Source organism: Vicia villosa, linkage group LG6 (genome assembly GCF_029867415.1).
Source record: "Vicia villosa cultivar HV-30 ecotype Madison, WI linkage group LG6, Vvil1.0, whole genome shotgun sequence".
In the NCBI taxonomy this organism is placed as follows: Eukaryota; Viridiplantae; Streptophyta; class Magnoliopsida; order Fabales; family Fabaceae; genus Vicia; species Vicia villosa.
In genome coordinates, this window is record NC_081185.1 from 157,176,768 (window position 1) to 157,196,607 (window position 19,840).

The following is a 19,840-nucleotide window of genomic DNA, read 5'->3' on the forward strand; positions in this document are numbered from 1 at the left end:
ATTTGTCTTCAAAATATAGGTAAAGTAATTTTTTTAGACATATCCCAACTCTTGAATTACCGAAAAAATATGAAACTTTAAGAGATTAAAGACAGTGCATTGTGTAAAATAATTTTGTATTGTTATGTAACAAAAATTCATTAATTAGTCATGTGACACAACACAAGTAACTTAAAAACAAGGGTTAAATATATAAATCCCCCTGTAATATTAGCGAGTTTCCATTTAGCCCCCTATATATTTTTTTAATCACCCCCTTAACTTATGTAGATTCTCTCATTGCTGCCCCCTTCTGGCCATGTGGCATGGAATCTTTAGTTGAATTTGCTCGCGTGGCATTTTGATTAAATTGTTATGTTATTAAACTAGTAAAGGACCCGTGCGCTCGCACGGGTCACGTAAAGTCGGTATAAATATTTAATATATTTAATATGTTTATGGTTAAAGAATTCTAATAAAAGTTATAATAATTAAACAAAAAAAATTCGTAAATAATAATTAGCATATCCATATTAATTTAATGTATAAATTTTTATTTGTTTTCAATATGATATTAAAATTGGATAAAAAAGTTCATAGTATTATAAATAAATAATTATTATAAAAACAATTAAATAAATAAAGTTTTAGATACTGTAGAAATGATGTACTAATGTGAAATAGCGGGTCACGTAAAGTCGGTAGGAATAAACATTAAACAAAAAAAATTACGGTTAACGATTTATATAAAATAATATATTAATTAAGATAAACAATTTATTCGATGATAATTAAAAATTCAATATAAATTTAAATAGGTATTTTTAATTTGTTTTTTGCTATAAATATAAAGTCATGTTTGATGCACTAACATGTTTAATAATCTATGCAACGAAATAATTAAGTATTTGTATTACATTATATAATAAATATAAATCAATCAATTATTTTCCCACCCAATAAAATCATTTGACTTTTAGATTATGGTGTGAAATTAATTATTACTATTAAAAAGATATAATTAAATTTACTTCTGCATGTACAGAAAAAGGCATTTCAACAGTTTCCAAAAACTTGTGCACGTTTACCTACTGAAAGGAAGTCTAACAGGTAATGGGAGTTTGAGTATATATAGTACAAAGGACACAGTTTTTTTCCACTCTTCAAGTACCAAATCCTGAAACCTAATCCGTGAGTTGGAGATTTCACAAAATGGGTAGCTTCTCCCAAGTTGCAAAGGCTTGCAGGTACTCTTCGTTCTTTTTTTTCTGTAATCGAATCTCATTGTTTCGTTTGTTTGTTATGAAATGTCACTTTTGTTCATTATTTTTTCTGATTTTGCAGAACTATGAAATTTTTTGTTGTTCAAGACCCAGTCAAACGATTGGCGATTAAAAGGAGGATGAAGCAAAGATCGAAGATGTTGCGGATGAGTTTGAAGACGAAGAAAGAGCGGATTACCAAGTTGTGCACTGAGTGGGCTTTGCATGTGATGGATGGTGTTGCATGCGCCTGGCAAAGGGGAAGTAAGATTCAGAACATAGCAGGGGTGTGGCAGGATGAGATGCTTGGAATCAGGTGGTCGGGGAAGCATCAGGAATTGAGGGGTGGCTTGAGGTTCGCTGTACTTGAAGACGTGGATTTTTTAACGGATGTTCTGGGAAGTGTTGGACTGGAGATAAACCCCAGAATGATAGAAATATCGAACTCAGTGTATATTGGGAATTTTTTCTTTGAAAATGAAAGGTATAAGAATGTTATTATCCGATTTTCCGAAAAGGCATGCTATTAGGTTATATGAATTCAATTTAAATTTAAGCATTAAGTCTGTGTATGTTGTTTAAATGACAGAGAATGGATGATATGGACAGAGTTGGTGGAGAAGCTGAAAAGAATGGTTAGATATATGTTTTACGTGTTAAATTATTTGTTGCTGTCATTGTATGTTTCTGAAAGTTAACAGAAAAATTATCATTCTGTTGTATTGCAGGGTTAAAGAATATGTGTTGTTGGGTATTGATGGCTATGGTGAATGAAGAAGTGCAAAGTTTTGGAAGAACAGTAGATTGTTTTGGATGATGTTGTTGGGCTTTTTTTTTTTTCTATTTCAGTTGTATGTGGATTAATGTTATGTTTAAGACTTTTTGTGTTTGTTATTCATCAGTTTTCTTTGGATTGAAACAGCTAATGTTATCCTTGCTACTCTATAATTGCAATATAATAGTCATATGCTTTGCAACAATGTGTGAAAATCAAATGGATGAGCATGGTTTAAAATTATCATTTATGTACTCCTGTTAGTATAATTTGGTTATGTTTAATATTTTACTTATTTTTCAACATAAACTTCAAGTTAATAGGAGAATGGGAACTCTGATATATATATTGAAATATGCACATAAGCATATCAGTATGGCTAATAAATCTTGAAACATGTATTATAGTTTAGTTAAGTATGTATACAAATATATATATAACTTCCCAATGTTTTTGAAACATATTAGTAAGTGTTGAAGAATAGTAATAAAAATGTTTTGTATAATATTAAAATTAGTGGGATCAATAAGCAAAGTAATATTAGAAACTATAAATTTCATATTAGATTGTAAAATTAATTTTTATTTAATAGGCGAGTGGAAAAAAAACAACTTGTCAACTTTTCTTAGTAAAAGATATTCTTTTGTGTAATTAATATTTTTAAAAGAATTATATATGGATTATTTATCAACTATTATTTGCATAAACTTTAAATTATGAATAATATATATGTTGATAAACACACATAAGGATGTCAATATGTGTAAAAAATATTGTAACATGAATTATAACTGAGTTAATTATGTATAAGAAAAGATATATAAATTCCTATTGTTTTTTTAATATGTCACAAAGTGTTGAAAAATAATAAAAATAGGTTGTTGAAATTTATTTCCATAGGATTTTAAAATTAGTGGGATGAATAAGCTAAGTAATATTATAAAATATTATTTTATTAAACTATTTAGTAATTAATTTACAATAGATGTGTGAGTTGAAACCAACATCTTGACAATAATCATATATTGAATATTTATCTACAAATATTTACATAAATTTTTAATTATTATAACATTGGTTTGATTTATTAAATGTGATTTTAAAAAATAAATTTTTGAAATAAAGTAGGATTGATAGAAACTATTTTTTGTTCCTAAAAAGTGGATTTTAATAAAAAATATATAATGTTATGTTTTTTAAAACACAGCAAAAATTAGAAAAGAGTAAGTAATAAAAAAAACAAAGGAAATCTAAATAAAACTAACGTGTACTGCATGGAATAGGTAGAGTTTAAAAAAAGTATATGCATGTATGTTTAGATTTAAGAGATAGAGATAAATTAAATGGCTTTCTTTTCGTTAGACTACAAAGTGTTGTTTTCAAATTAATTAGTAAATGTTTTGGTTACACGGGGGATCATAGGTAACAGTCATTATTGATTGAGATAGGGGTCATTTACTGAATAAGTCTAGGGAAAAGAAAAAGGAAACGTGCAAAGTTGAGTTATAACATATTTTGAACTGTTTACATTACACAACTTCTCTCCTTCTCATTCCAGTCTTTATCAAAACACTTACATCACTTCTGGAGATAGCAACAGTCTTCGACGATGAGGTTTGGAAGAAAGCCAGCGTATGGGTGGTTTCCAGATGAGGAAGAAGAAGTTATCAGGTTAGATACATGAATTCCTATTTAATTTATTTGTTTTGGCATAAAGTTCATGTGCGATCTAGTTAGGTTTTAGGGTTTTTTTTATTTCTGATGCATGCTAAAATAGATTTGTTTGATTAAAAGATCATGATGTGAATGGAGTTTACTGTTTAATATTTCCCAGATCAGGTCCTCGAAACGTTGTGGGGGGTCAAGTTGTATTGCAATTTTTGTTTGCCTGATTCTGTTAATATATGAAGCATAGGTGTTTTATTCTGGGCCAATAGTGTGGTGTTATATATATTTTAAAGTTGTTAATCTTTCAAATATTCCCTGTACATGGTATATTTGGGGTGTTAATCCGTATTTGGGATTAATAATGTGCTCATGCAACTATAATTTTTCTTTCAGTGAGGAGGAAGCAATGAACGAAATTCAAAAACTCGTAGGTGAGGTTGAAGATGGCTCAGCTTCACAATCATCTGTCAGGTCGGTGAGAAAGGGTAAAGCAAATTCTAAGAAATCTGTTAGATTTGCAGAAACTTGCAACAATGTCCCTGCAGTTGTTCCAAATGTCAACAATACTGTTGTTCCTATGAGTAGTGTGAAGCTTGAAGAAGTTGATGTCCCCCTTGTCTCTGCGAACGATAATGTACAGACTAACAAAAAAACTGAGAAGTCAAAAACTGTTGTTGATAAAACAGTTGGGAAGAAAGCAGCTGAAGTTGAGAGGAGGAGTAATAGCAAAAATCTTGGAAGGACTGCCAACTTAAGATCTGTTACAGATGGGAGTGAGAGGAGCACAATGAAACTTGCGAAGAAGGGGAAAAATGTTTCAAATGTTAGGATAAGAATGTGGGGAGGAAAGCCAACATACTGCTGGGATATTGCTATAAAGAATTCAAGAGTAAAAAAGGATAATGTCCAGGTAAGCATACTGAAAATCGACCACATATTTTAATACTTTGCAGATCTCAAGTGTTTATTCAATGAAAATTTGTGTTGTTGCAGCATTTCCCTAAGCAGATAGCAATAGACTGCTTGGCAAGTAATCAGAAGGAGGTAACTATTAGAGATTGTGATTTGAAACAACAATTCAAGTGTACTGTGAAGACGGCATACCGCAACGGGGCTCCGAGTCCGGCTGAGAAATACATGACTAAAGGATGGTACGACTATGTGAAGACCAAGGGGTTCAAGAAAGGCGACACACTGACTTGTCAGTTGGCGAGACATGGCACTTTCATTTATGTTGCGATGAAGAAGAAGTGATGGGGCTGTTGAAAGGTGGTGGAAGTACTTTTCTTTTTTTGTCTGTTGTTGAAGTAGTTTCAAAGACCAAAGTCTTTGAATTTTTTGTATCTGGTGGTGACTTTTATAACTTATCTGAACAATGTTTTTTGTTTCCCCTATGGGTTGGTACTTTGCTCTAATGTTGAATGACTTTATCAAGACTACTATTATGGCACATGCTAAATTTTGAATGGTTATATGTTTTGCAAATCCTTGTGTTCTACATACTTCATGGTTGCTCCTTTACATTGGCCATCATGATTGGATCATGTGTGTTAAAATAGTTTATTTACATGAATTATATATGAAATGTTTTTTTAAGAAATTTTGTTTGATAAACAATTTACCATGTTAAAACCAAATTACACTTTATAAAGAATACATATTATACAATCAGCTTATATATATAGCAACTTCAATTTATGTAGGCAAACATATTTATTAAATGTATGGAAGGAAATATAGTGTCATGTATATTTAAAGGTCTGATTTGTAACATCTACTAACTACTAAAAAAATTGCAATAATTAATTTTTTGTTATTAAAACTCGTTTACCAAACATGCTGGATATTTGTACATATAAAAAATGTAGGCCCATCAGTGTTGTCTGGCCCAAAAAATAAGGGTTATCACTATCTATCTATATATAGAATTTTTTGTCATAATGCATCAGAATTGAGGTCCTTATAAAATTTAATTCTGATATGGTGAAGTGGGGAGTTCCATTCGTCCCTTCTCCATCAAGCAGGTAAGTATAATTTGCATGCATGTTGTAATATAATAAATGGATTCCCCTGTTTTCTAAAATCTTTGCTTAATAGCAGTGTTATTCTTTACAATTTGTGTTTCAGTGATCCTGAGAGAGACAGTCTTGAATGGGCTCATAACATTAACAAAGAGTTTGAGCAAGAGCAGGAAAAGATGTTTGAAACACTCATAAAAGATGGGTTTCTTACTGAAGCTGAGTGCATGGCTGATCACACCGGGGAGGTAAAGTGGAAATCTAATATCACAGAAGCGAACATGCGAGGCCAAAATGCTCTGGTAAGTTCAAAACCCAGTTAAATCCACTGCCGTATATAGATCTATATATATCGTGGGTTAATAAGTAGGAAGTTATAATGCAGAATATTCCAATGGAAATATCAAGGACATGTTTTCGTAAAGACCAAAATGCAATAAGGATGGTAGATCTTATTGACGGAAAGGGATATCACTGTCGTATTCTTAAGGCTGGCAGGAATGAGTATGAGAAACGTATTGGAGTTGGTTGGTACGAATTTGCAAAGTCAAAAAATCTTCAAGTTGGAGATTTCATAGAATTCTCCATGATTCCATTTTCAGATCTGATGTTTGCGTTCTTGGGGAAAAAAGTAGCTGATTAGGATGTAAAGATGTTACTTGTAGCTTTAAATTTGTTGTTGATGGTACTTAGATTGTAATCACAGATGGCTCTGTAATGGATTTAAATTATGGTTATCAACGTGAATATTTTTACTATGCTAAGCTTTGAATTGTTGATGTTCTACAATCATTGATATTATGGCAGCTATAATTCATCGTAAGTCTTCAATCCAGTTGTACAGATGAAAATAAATTATCAGTATGCAAAGATGATATCAAATCTTCCATTCATGACAGTTAATAAGTTGTTTAAGTTGTAAGCTAATTTTAGGCAACTGAGCACAAAACATATACCAATAACAACAGGTCCATAAATATTGCAAAAACTTATAGACTACACATTTTCAAACACTTCTTTGAAGACAACATTTGTTGTGGTGGTCAATGGAAGTTTCTCCTTATCATGGATCAAGATTTTAAGGCCTTTTCTGCTCTTTACTCTTGAAACTGCAACATATAACTGGCCATGGCTGAATACGCTCCTCGGTAAATATATGCCAACATGATCCAAAGACTGACCTTGAGATTTATTAATAGTCATAGCATAACAGACTGTTATAGGAAACTGTCTTCGTGTCATCCTGAATGGCCATGGCGTCTGCGTTGGAGTAATGTCCATTCGGGCAATATAAATGATACCGCCGATGTTCTTGCCTGAAATGATTTTAGCTTCGATGACATGATCAGCCAATCTTGTAACGATTAGACGTGTTCCATTGCATAAGCCTTCTGCTTGATCAATATTCCTGAGCAGCATGATTGGAGTATTTACTTTCAATCTGATCCTATGATTAGGAAGTCCCGACGTTCTCAGTCCATTCAGAAACTCAGGAGTTAAAACATCAAAACATTCATTGCCATCACCATCATGCGTGTCGACTGAATCAGAGCTTAGGTATTCTTTTTCATCCCCTGAAAATGCAGTGCCTTTATATTATGATCTCTTAAAGATGGAAGTGAAAAATCGTCGGATAAATTTTCACAAAAAATTAAATATTACCTGGAAGATTGTCTAATACATAGTGATTTATTTCATCTACTGTCTCAATTGTTCCAGCCAATATTGCCCTTGACTGCAGAAAAGCTACATTATTGAATTTAGCTTCAAAATTTGGATAAGTGTTTTCGAATATGGCTCGAAGGGGATCATCGAAATTAGATATCAAAATATCTGCTGGGATATCAATATCAGCATAGCCATCGTTAGGTTCTGCCAGTTTTCCATCTCCAACTTTTAATATCCAATTTGAAAACCGTTCTAACTCGGATGCCGATATGGTCGTCCCAGATTGCTGAAGCCTCATGTTTTTTGTAAGTTTCAGAACCTTACAATGATCCCAAATGTATGATGAATTGATAGTTGCATGAATTATATCTGAACGGCTGCCTCTTGGAATAACCGGTAGAATCTGTCTGAAATCCCCACCAAACACAATTACCTTCCCACCAAATATTTTATCAGATGACCTGGTTCCACCCATGATATCTCTGAGTGTTTTATCCAAAGCTTCAAAACAAAATTTGTGACACATGGGAGCTTCATCCCAAATTATCAATTTAGATAATTTTAGCATGTTACCCCTGTCACTACCCTTGTTAATGTCGCATGTCGAAGATTCAAGTGTGGGGATCGGAATTTTAAATTTCGAATGTGCCGTTCGACCACCGGGGAGCAAAAGGGATGCAATACCTGAAGAGGCAACTGTCAAGCATATTTGTCTTCTTGATCTTATGTAGGAAGCTAATGTTCTCCACATGTATGTTTTCCCTGTACCGCCGTATCCATACAAAAAGAATACCCCTCCGTTCTGGGTATCAACAGCTGTCAAGATTTGTTTGAACACATCTCTTTGTTCATCTGAAATAAAGTCAACACATAATTTAGATGCTTCATATTAGAAATATAAGTTTCTAAGTTATATGAAATTCTTCTGCCTAATTGATGTTAACTACTATTTACACCTGTGAGGTTATTATACAGCGTATTAAACTGTTGAAGTTGTTCAGCAGGATCGTAGTTTCTCTCTTCGTAAATTAAATTATTTCCAAGCTCCTCATTTATGTAACCATGTGGTTTTGGCATTCCAGGAAAATCATTTAAACTCTTTCTACTGCGTTGGAGAAGTTTTTCAATTTCAATCAACGTCAGATTGAGAATTTCTTCATTTGTTAGGCGCAGATCTGTTAAATGAACAAAAATAAATAAATCGCTGGTAAATATTGGAATAGCATAGTAATATTATGTGTACTTAATTACTGTGATCATATTTTTGTAATATACCTCTGTTGTTTGCAATCCTTTGCTGAGAATACAGAATTCCATCAGATAACAGATGTTGAGTTTTACTCCATACATGCTTTGGCCTATTAATGCTACTTGACAATAACATGTGAACAAAAAGTAATCTCAAATAATGTCCAGAACCCCAATGAAATGCTTCTGTTATTGCAGCTATGAATTCTCGATCATCCCCAATAAATCCCATAGCAAAACATGCATCACGGAAAGTATCGTACCTAACATTGTTTACTGTCTTTATTTCATCGTAGCTTTTCGGCCCTTTCACATGTGTTAGCATCATCCTTAGATAGTACAACTCCCCGGTAGTTGGAGGAACCCAAATTAGTCTTCCAATTGTGTATCCCTTTTGTCTGGGTTTCCACTCTCTTTTTTTCTTAACGTATACAAACTTTGAAACAAAATTGCTATACGTTAGTTGGCGCGCTTCGTCGTATTTCTTGTTTGCTTCAAACCATGAAGTGAACATCGACTCAGTAACGCTCGGTTTATCAAGGACTTTGGTAATGGGACTGACATCAGTATAAAAAACAGAATTTTGTCCCTCCCCATGAAAGTGAAGTCTTTCTACAGCTGGTTTTCTTCCATGAATGGAAAAACCATAAATTCTCCAAGCAGCTTCACTTGGAGAAACGTACCTACAGTCAATATACTGCTTTATTTCATCGACGGTTTCGTGTTGCGAAACAGATCCATCTTCATTCATGACAATTGCAGCAGTTATTCTGTCGTATCCTTTGTTGATGTATTTAAACAAATATTTGACGGATGTGCTTTGATTGCACCATTCCATATTAATATGAGCTCTGTACTTCAACAATAACTTTGCATTGTAAGGAACAACAAATCTGTTATCAATCTCAATTCCATTCTTAGAAACTGTGTGTCCGTTGTCCCTTCGTCTATACACCGGATATCCATCTTGATCAACGATCGTATCACGTCTGAAATCTTTAGGGAAGTATTTAGAACATTTTCCTTCCTTCATACACGTAGAATTACGAAAAGCATTTCCGCAAGGTCCGTGTATCATGTGAGATTTGACCAAGTTATATAACTCTTCGTCGGTGTCTTTGTTTGGTATTTCTGCTGATATGATACGATCAATGTCAGCGGGTGTTGGGTACTTGCTCGACGGATGAAGGAAAATTAATATGTGCGCATGGGGCAACCCTCTTTTTTGGAACTCAATTGTGTACATATCTACAAATATAAAATGAACATATTAGCCTATAACATTACATTAAAAATGAATAAGGAAGTTAAATTAATCAAACTTACAAATTACTTACACGCAAGAACCTTTCCCATGATACTCTTTTTAGTCAAATCGGACAGTAACGAATCAAATTTCAATTTGAAGATTCTTGTTATGAGATCCGGACGATCAGACGCTTTCAGATTTGTAGAACTTAATACGCGCTGTATTTCTGGCCAATTGGGATTACATGTGAATGTAATAAACAAATCAGGAAATCCAACATAACTACAAATTGCCATGCCATCGAAATATAACTGATCCATAAATCTACGGCTTCCAACATACGACGAAGGTAGGACAACTCTTTTCCCTGTAGCTGCACCACGTGTATGTCCATTTGTCCTAGCATCTGCAAGATGATCATACTTCCCTACTCGTAGTTTTGACTGATTCTTTCTTAACCATCGAAGTCTCTCGGATTCCATCATTGTAAAACCATCTACCAAAAACTGTTGAAATAACCTCCTTGACCTGAGAATTGTCTGTGCCTCGTTTTTTCTTGACTGAATCCTAAAGGCGAACCACTCTCTGATTGTAAGTCTGTTTCTCTTGGTTGCATCCTCCCATGGAACATCGTCAATTTCCGATACCGTGGTCGTTGTTTCTGCATTACGGACCGCTGTAGATCCTTTATTGCGGTGCCGTATGTTTGGTCTGTAACCATCTTCGCCGTAAGGGAAAAGTAAAGGATATTGAAAACCCAAATAAGAAGTGTGATATTCATCTATTCTCTGAAGTTGGCCACATTGTTTTTGCATTATAATATCCCTTTTTTCGGCAGTATCAACATCACCAACAATGAGAGCAGCAACTTCTGAAACTGTTGGTTGATTATATATTCTTCCATCATTTTGACGATCAGAAATGAGACGGAGTTTTAGATCTGCAACATTTCCTTGAGAAAGTATGTCCCTTGCCATCTTGAATGACTGAGCATGAACATTATGTTCATATAACATTGAAGACAACTTTTCAACTATATTAATATCAACTCCGTCCCTTTTTCTGCAAAACATCCAACATATAGAGTTCAGAATGTTGAGAATTGCAACAACAAAATAATATACAGTGTTGAAACAAAGATGTATAAAGTAAAAACCTGAAAATATCAAATCTATTCTGAACTTCATGTTCAGTATCGTATATATATAGTTGGGCAAAACGGGCCTTTTCACCTGGCAAAGGTAACATGCTGCCTATACGATGACATGTTTGACCTTGAATACGATAGTTAGGGGGACCTCTACCATTATTAAATCTGTTATCCATTTTAGCACCCGGAGAAGTAAATGCGAACATCATATTGTAAAGACGAATCTGTTGTTGGAATATTTTTGATTCACTTTCGTTTTGTTCAAACAACAGGCTCTGCAATACGGGTGGAGGTTGTCTCAACAAAGGTATTTGAACCTTTCCTTCTCCACAACACATTGAGAACTTAGGATTAGCAGAATGTCGAGACTTGTTTTTCCTCTCCATATACCACATATTTGCACCACATTGCTGACACTCACATGATGGGTCACCTAAATCGTAGTATTCTCCTAAACAAAAATGTACAGTTGTCAGGTAAAATAACATAATAGATAATGATTTTTTAAATAAAGAAACATATCAATAAAATAAAATACAACCTGATCTTTGAACATCTACTTCTTCAATGTCAGTGTCAAAACCTACTTCATGCTCGTCGTTTGAATAGTTGGAAACTGAACTGCAGGCTACAGCAGCATATAATAATATGAGTTAGAAAATATTATGTTATTATATTTGGTTAAGTGTAAGAACATTCAAAATCGGTTAATAATCCATCACAATAAAGATACTAACCATCTGAAGAATTACCGGAACCTTCATCCCCTTCACTGTCATCTTGGAAAAGTTCGTTGGTGCTGGAATCTGGATTAGGTGTATGGCTTGAAGATGCCGTCGCACCGCTCATAAACTGGTTATCAAATCTCCTTCTGAGGTTAACTCCTAAATTGTTAATGTTCTTTACAGAAACAACTCTTGGGCGTTTTTTTGCTAATGAACTTGGCAATGTATTCAATGTTGATACATTGTGAGTTTTCTGCTGTGTATTTCGATCAGTTATGGTGGAACTTGGAATATTTGGAGAAATAGAAGATAGTGGTAATCTGAAATGCGAAGATATAGTATCAGCAGGGGGTTGAGTTTGACATGCATTTTCTTTGTTCATTGCCGCCAATGCCTTGGCTCTCTTAGCTCGTAGAACACGAATTCTATGATGTCTAGCATCAAATTGCCTTTTTCTTCTGATAACATTCATGAAGTGATCATGCTCATCGCTTTGTTTCTTTTCCATGATTTCTTACTTTGAAGATACAATCATTCTGCAAAATATGGATGAATATGCAGGGAAGCATGAAATATATAGACAAAGACTCCCTCCAAACTATTTGTTTATGGAGGGAAATAGCTGAATATGAAAAGTTTATGTCATCTCCCTATTTTATGCAGTTAAAAATATTGTGACTTAATCATTAAATAAGCAAAAAATGAATGCACCAAGCAACCATAATTGCCTGAAGCGTGCACAAATAAGATGAGAATGTAGTGCAAGCTACTGTTCATATGTCAGGTAGGTATGATGGTTGACATGATGCTGGTGCAGTTTTCAAGAGCGACATTAAAAAATTTGTAAAACACATTTGGTGAGGTTATATTTAAATAATGCATGCAGTATTCAAATCAAGTTGCCAAAATTACATTGCCAAAATTTGTAAAACATTACAACCATAACATTGCCAAAATTATGGTTTAATGAAAAAATACTGTGCAAATCAAAGCGATTCTGATATATAATTTATTATTCAAAAATTAATTTTCACTTGCAGGTAAGAAGAAATATCATGTAGGATGGTTTACCATTAATTTGTTTCCAAATAATATGGATCGTTTGTATAATCGGACAACATATCACGCAATATTAAACACAAACAACAGTTAATATACTTAGCATTGTATAATCGGGCAATATATCATGCAATATTAAACACAAACAACATACCATACACCATTGCTACAGAGAAATTATAAGAAAACCAAAATGATAATTGATATTTGATATCGTATGACAAAATGATAACTGATATTTAATCCATGGATCATAACTCGTGTATCTTGTACCAAAACATTAAAACAACTGTCAAGAAAATATCACAAAATAACAATAATGATGGAAATTAAAGTGGTTCTGGTGGAGTCTTCATGCATCCGATTCAATCTTAACTTTCTTTGCAGGCTTGGTTCCTGAGAGCTGGGTAGTACCATACGCTTGTAATTCGGAATCTTCAGCATCAAGATAAACAGGACTTCCTTTGGATGGAGTATTGGTCACTTGTTTATCAGGATCATTTTCTCCATATGCCGACAACGACTCCTGGAAGAAAACAAATTAACAGTAAGTATAAAGAAAATACTGTAATTAACAGGCTAAAGTTTAGTCAACATTAACATACAATGGATTCATCAACACGATCAACAACTGGGTTTTGGTTTAAAGATTTGCTATCTCCCTGCAAATCAGATATTGAGATGAAGATTAAGATACAAATATTGATAAATAGACATATGTAGATGTGCAAAGAAAAATTTCCATACTTCATCAGTAATATAATCTTTCTCAATTTCCTTTACAAACTCTTCATCATAGGAAAGTTTCCAAACAGATGCTTGGCCAAATGTTGGCTGAACTTTAGCCCTAAACGCCATCTTTTTACCAAGTAGCATGTCAAGATCATCTGGATATATCATTGGGTCGTCGTCACCTTCCTGCACATTAAATTCAATGTAAGTACTTCATTCATATACAAATAAACATTAAAATAGGTAATGAATTAAAATGAACCTCAAGCATTGCTTTATAAATACTATCAGCAGACTTTCCAATAATGTCGGCACAGTCAGAGTCCCAAAACACAAAGCGAAATTTGGAATCACCATCAACCACATATATGTCAACTCGATACCTTTTTACATAAATGCATAGGAAAATAAAATTAGAACACTACAAATATTGAATAATGGCAAATGAATTAATCTGATTAAAGGTTGAAAAATACAACCTCGGTATGGCATGTTCTACATTCTGTCCACATGAACATTTGTATGGATTGTTCACATCAGATGCCTTTAGAGAACATTTAGTACACCCATAATAAAACCAACCGTGTTTTGAGACAAAAAATCTTTGAGTTGTTCCAACAGTAACGCATAACATGTCCTAAGATACAATAAGTTGAATATAAAAAAATGCAACACTCTAACAAAAATCATCTGTATAAAATAATATTGATCTTACTATTTGAAATTTGTTATAACCATGTACCTGTTTCACCTTGCAAAGTTCACTGAGAGAAATACACTTGGCCTTATGAACGAAACTTTCGACTGGGGTGAATTGAGAGGCACCAGACCAAAGAGACATTCCCTTCGAAGACTGCGAAGGCTTTTCAGTCTGCTCATTTGACGGTAACCTGAAACATTGAACCAAAAATGAATGTAAATGATGATAAATTTTAAGGGAGCTTATTATACTTTAAGAATATAACAATTTGTGTATACTTTGATAAATACTCAGTTATCTCTGGAATGTCTTCGTTAATAAGCAACTTAGATCCACTCCAACCATTTGAGACTGAAAAAGACCAAAAATAGAGTATCAAATTTATTGCTCTGCGAATAGTATTTGAAAAATAGGAGATTATTGATACAAACCTTGTGATTCCTTTATCATTGCATGAGTTAGTATTATTACAATAGCACCACTGTTTTTTTCGTCGTGGTAGAAGTCCAAAAATTTTGTTCCGTAGCTCTCCCATAATGTGCAGTTAACAATGACTCCTCTGCAGAAATAAACATAAAAAATATCAATAAGATAATAATGATGGAACACAGTTGTAATATTTGAATTGAGATAATTTACTTCAAGTCTTTAAGACTCAGTGAAACAAATGATTTTTTTCCAGAATTGTTGTATTGAAAATTGTTGATTTCTTGAACCACACCAATGATATCTACAAAACATAGTAAGAGAGAAAGTTAAAATCAACTTCTGTAATAATAAACAACATTGTAGTATGAAGAAATCAAATGACCTAATATATTTACCTTCAAGTCGGTTCATCTCACAATTTCCTCCAAGAATATCATTAAAGTCTTTGAAAAAAAATCTTTTGGGAGGAAGGTTCTGAATTTCAACTTCCTTAACAGTTGTACCACCAATAAACACAAATTTCTTGTCGTGATCACAAAGCTTCCACTGAAAATCGTTTTCATAAACAGTTCCATTGTTGATTATGCAAGACATGTTTTCGCGTATTCTTGCTTTCCATTTTGGTGTGTGGTCAGAACGAATCAAAACTTGTATCCTATCACCCTGACGATGACAAACAACAACAATATCATAACTGAAAAATATAATAACCTAATAAACTTGTTGAGAGAATACGGATCATTACCGATACGTCCATTAGAACCATCTCCAGATGCTCCTTACCCTTGCTGTTGATAACACTCCAAAAATCAACAACTCGAACGGCCAATCTCCATGTTTCTTTTGAATCGTTGAGATCCTTAATCGGGGAAAACTTTCTGCTCATATTCTGTTGAGAAAAGTAGTGGAAGAAACAGAACTCTATCAGTAAGGTTGAATGAAGAAAAAATAATGGAAATGGTGAAGGTGAAGAGAAACCCTACCGCTCCACTGCTGTTTGAAAAATGAGAATAGGGAGATGGAAAAGTTTACACATGCAGTGGTTAGACTTGATACGAAAATATATAGACATAGGGAGAAATGATGAAAAGTTTGTTTATCATAAATATGTATGTTCCACTTGCAGCTAAATTATAGAGTGCAGTACACGTTTTTGCATATTCCAATAAATAACTTTTGCATTAAGTAAAGTGTGGGAATGTAATGATGATTAAATGTAAAATTACGCTCAGGGGTATGCAAAACCATGTTTTATTGTTTGTCATTAGGGTAATTAAGGCAATTTGGTAGTAATTCATTTTTATATATTAAAATAGATATCCAGCATGGCATAATTAAGGTTATTTCTTTCCCAATCCTTCCAAATTTCTTCCCCAATCTCGTTTCCTTTTTCATTTCCTTCTTCTTCAACCTCCAACCTTCTTCTTCGTTAGGGCAAGTGTGTGTTCCTGGAAAACATTTGTATGCCCTCTTCCATATCGTTCCACATCAGATGATAAGTCACAGCGAATGAGTGGTAGCAAGGCCTCTTCCACAAATGATTATGGAGTTGGTTTACCCAAGTGTGGGTGCAACATGCCAATGAAGATGTGGGTGTCCAAGTCAATTAATAATCCTGGAAGGAAATTTTGGAAATGCAAGAACATGATGGTTAGTTGATTTTCGAATAATTTGTTTATGTTTTATGTGTTATATGTGCTAATGGATGATACGATTGGGATGCAGGATGGGTGTGGTCTGTTCTTGTGGGATGATTTGATTGAATGAAAAAACCCTAATCCACCCAAATGCTTGCAGTGTGATGGAGAGAAGAAATACTTGAGAGAATTGGCTAATGAGGTCGTGGACGAGATGGAATGCAGAGCTGGAATGCACAAGAAAATGGAAAAAACAGAAGAGAAAGATTGCAAATAAAAGGAGGAAAAATTTCTGGTTGATGGTTATAAATGGCTTGTCTTGGGGTATGTTTTCAGCTTTAATTAAGTTAGTGTAGGTAGAGAGTTAGTTTATCATATGTAATTCTGGTGTGATGCAATTCTAGTGGTGTTGTTAATTTATGTTCTTTGAATATTGTAATGGCTTTCAATATGGAAATATGATTGTTATCAGTTAAGTTCCGTTATTTGATTTACAATTACAAGGACATATGGAGCTTATAACAGTTAATGAAGATAACAAGCACACTATGGTGCATAACATTCAGATACATTAATAAAGTCAGTACATAAGAATTACAATAAAATAAGCACACTATGGTGCATAACATTCAGATACATTCAGATGCAGATACATAACATTCAGATGCATATTCATAACATTCATTACAAAAGAAGCACACTATGGTGCATAAGAAGGAGATACATAATATTCATTTAATCTCTCATCTTCCTTATCTTCCATGTCTTCATGTTCCTGGTTGAAACTCCAAGTTTTGAGTCCTTGGGTAAAACTTTTTCTTCAATTTCTGACAGCACTATTGGTTGGTCTTTTGAACCTTGCCCTGTGATGTTTTTTTTGAACCAAAACAGTTTGATTCTCTCACTTTTCCTCCTTTTGATAGGTGGTTTGGTTGGCTTTTTGTTGCCTCTTTGTCATTTATGTGAATCAACCACACAAGACCCAGATTGACTAACTGCAGTTGGAATAGTTTCAGCATCATTTCTAACACCTTTGTCATCACCAGTTTCTTGATCAGTATCAGTTCCAAGTTCAGTTGCAGCATTCAAGTCAGTTTATGCATCACCAGTTTCTTGATCATTTTCTGTTGCAGCACACATCTCAGTTGGGGTAGCAGTTTCTCCAACATTAGCACCTTCTTTATTTTGGCCACCTTCTCCACCATCAGTGTGGTCATCAGACTGGACACCACTTGGTCCACACTTAGATGCTACTTTGGCTTTCCTTTGCTCATTGTGTAAACAAATTTAAAGATGAGATAACAAATCAAATGTAAATAAATGTAAAGATGACCAAATCAATAGGTTACCTTTATTTTAAGAGCATTATGATCCTGTGTCTTTGCCTTACATGTCAAAGAATTATGACCAAATTTATCACACTTTGTGCACTTGTATGCTACCCCTGGCCTTCTCTTCCTTGCACTTTCTTCTCCACTTTCTCTGATCCTTATTTTCCTAGTTCTTCTAGGAGCAGTCTTGTATGCAGGAGGTAGAGGTGGCTCAATGTCTACCTCAGGCCACATGTCATGTCCATTGACTGGACTTACAACATAGCCATAACACTATTCATACTTGTCTAACTTAGCACTCTGCATACTTGTCTAACTTAGCTCTAGGGATAGACATAACCTGATGTGGCCATTTTTCTAACTTAGTTAGAAAAGTTGCAACCCTATTCATCAGATACTTTCTTATCCATTCACACATAGTTAAAACAGGCTTATCCCTAGCAACTAAAATGGTAGCATTAAATGACTCATCTATGTTATTCATCAACACATCACATTTTGGAAAAAAGGTAAAGACATGCTTACACCAGCTCTTTGGTGGAACTGCAATGAGCCAACTCCAAACATTAGGATCCACACATTTGAACTCATTCATTTTTAAGACCCAAGCCTGGTAATATGTGGCTTTGGCTGCCCCCATCATCAAATCCCTAATTAGGGCTCCACCTCTAAATCTTTTTTTAAAATTGGCATACAAGTGTCTAAAACACAATCTATGCTCAATCCTGTTTGATAACTCATCAAACACAACCACAAGTCCCTAACAATTGCAGCATATGATTAATTACAATAACAATAACTTTTTATTAAAATGTGGTAAACATGATAAGGAAAGTATTCATACCTTTTGCTGATCAGAGATAAATACATATCTCCTTTCTTGTCCAATGTCTTTCAGCAGCAGTTGGATGAACCATCTCCAACTTTCCTTGGTTTCATTCTCAATAAGTCCAAAGGCTAGTGAAAAGTATTGATCATTTGCATCTCTTCCCACAACAATAAGTAACTGTCCCCCATATTTTGTTTTCAAATGACATCCATCCACCCCCACAAATGGTCTGCATCCATTTGTAAACCCTTTCTTACAACCATCAAAACAGAAATAGAATGACCCAAACCTAGGTTGAATGGTAGGACAAGGTCTGACAATATTAATTTTAGATGTATTCCCTGGATTCACTCTAGTTAATTCAGTTGCATACCTCCATATAGAGGCATACTGATTATCAGCATCTCCTTCAATAATCCTCTTAGCAATTAACTTGGCCCTCCATGCTCTTACTACAATTATACCAACTGAAAAGTTCTGCCTAATATCTTGCATAATATCCAGCTAGCTACGTGCATACCTGTAATGGTTGTATCAACACCTCATCTGTAGATGATTTCTTCGTCAGCAACCCTCACGAACTCCCCACCATGGTGAAACATCACATTGAAATGCTCCGATTACTGAGATTTCGCGTGAGCTTCTTCCTGAGATTTCGCGTGAGCTTCTTCCTGAACATTGCCCTGACTGCGATTTTTCTTGCTCTTCTTCGCCATTGTTCTCTCAGTGATGAAAACCCTAAATGTGATAAGGGGGTATTTGAGAGAAACAAATTGTAATATACCCACTAATCAAACATTAAATAAAAAATAAATACACATGTGTATTAATAATGCTTTCGTGGCAAGTGTGGCAAAAGATTCCATGACATCTGGCCAACAGGGGGGGTCTAGTGAGGGAATCTACAAAATTTAAGGGGGCGATTAAAAAAAAAATATTACCAGGTTCTAAAATGGAAACTCGCTAACATTTAAGGGAGGTTTATATATTTAACCCTAAAAACAATGATAGTAATTGGTTGATTATTAAACATTTCTGGTGCATATGTTTTTCTGTCTAACTTTAAATTTTCTTCAAAAAAATATACGAGAAAAAAATTATTATCGGTCTAAATATTTTTATATACGAAAATTTACAATTAATTCAGATATTTTTGTAAACAATACCTAAACATAAATAATACTTGTATACGGGAAAAATCTATTAATGATCTAAAAATTTCTATATATGAAAAATGGTATTTGTGATCCAAAAAATTTAATTCAAAAAAGGTATACGAAAGAAAAATCTATTATTAATTTAAATATTTTTATATACAAAAATTTACTATTGATCCAGATATTTTTCTAAATAATACCTAAACATAAATAATACTTATATA

At 33.8% G+C, this 19,840-nt stretch overlaps 2 protein-coding genes and 1 long non-coding RNA gene across 3 annotated transcripts; 1 reads left to right on the forward strand and 2 right to left on the reverse strand.

Moving 5' to 3' along the window:
- Window positions 1–1,636: 1,636 nt before the first annotated feature.
- On the forward strand, window positions 1,637–2,100 carry LOC131612922 (uncharacterized). The gene is made up of 3 exons (XR_009287500.1): window positions 1,637–1,725; window positions 1,831–1,876; window positions 1,970–2,100. It is a non-coding gene; the product is annotated as an uncharacterized LOC131612922 (long non-coding RNA).
- A 4,598-nt stretch (window positions 2,101–6,698) lies between these two features.
- On the reverse strand, window positions 6,699–12,250 carry LOC131615103 (uncharacterized). The gene is made up of 9 exons (XM_058886606.1): window positions 11,755–12,250; window positions 11,559–11,645; window positions 11,024–11,468; window positions 10,542–10,929; window positions 9,956–10,484; window positions 8,646–9,866; window positions 8,327–8,545; window positions 7,365–8,222; window positions 6,699–7,276 (listed from the first exon to the last, which is right to left on the reverse strand). Exons 1-9 carry the CDS (start codon window positions 12,248–12,250, stop codon window positions 6,699–6,701), a joined length of 4,821 nt encoding a protein of 1,606 aa, XP_058742589.1.
- Window positions 12,251–13,081: 831 nt separating this feature from the next.
- Window positions 13,082–15,810, reverse strand: LOC131612923 (replication protein A 70 kDa DNA-binding subunit C-like). The gene is made up of 11 exons (XM_058884662.1): window positions 15,408–15,810; window positions 15,058–15,325; window positions 14,873–14,963; window positions 14,665–14,792; window positions 14,512–14,584; window positions 14,276–14,423; window positions 14,013–14,170; window positions 13,796–13,916; window positions 13,549–13,719; window positions 13,407–13,463; window positions 13,082–13,327 (listed from the first exon to the last, which is right to left on the reverse strand). Exons 1-11 carry the CDS (start codon window positions 15,546–15,548, stop codon window positions 13,154–13,156), a joined length of 1,530 nt encoding a protein of 509 aa, XP_058740645.1. The 5' UTR covers window positions 15,549–15,810; the 3' UTR covers window positions 13,082–13,153.
- Between the last annotated feature and the right edge of the window lie 4,030 nt (window positions 15,811–19,840).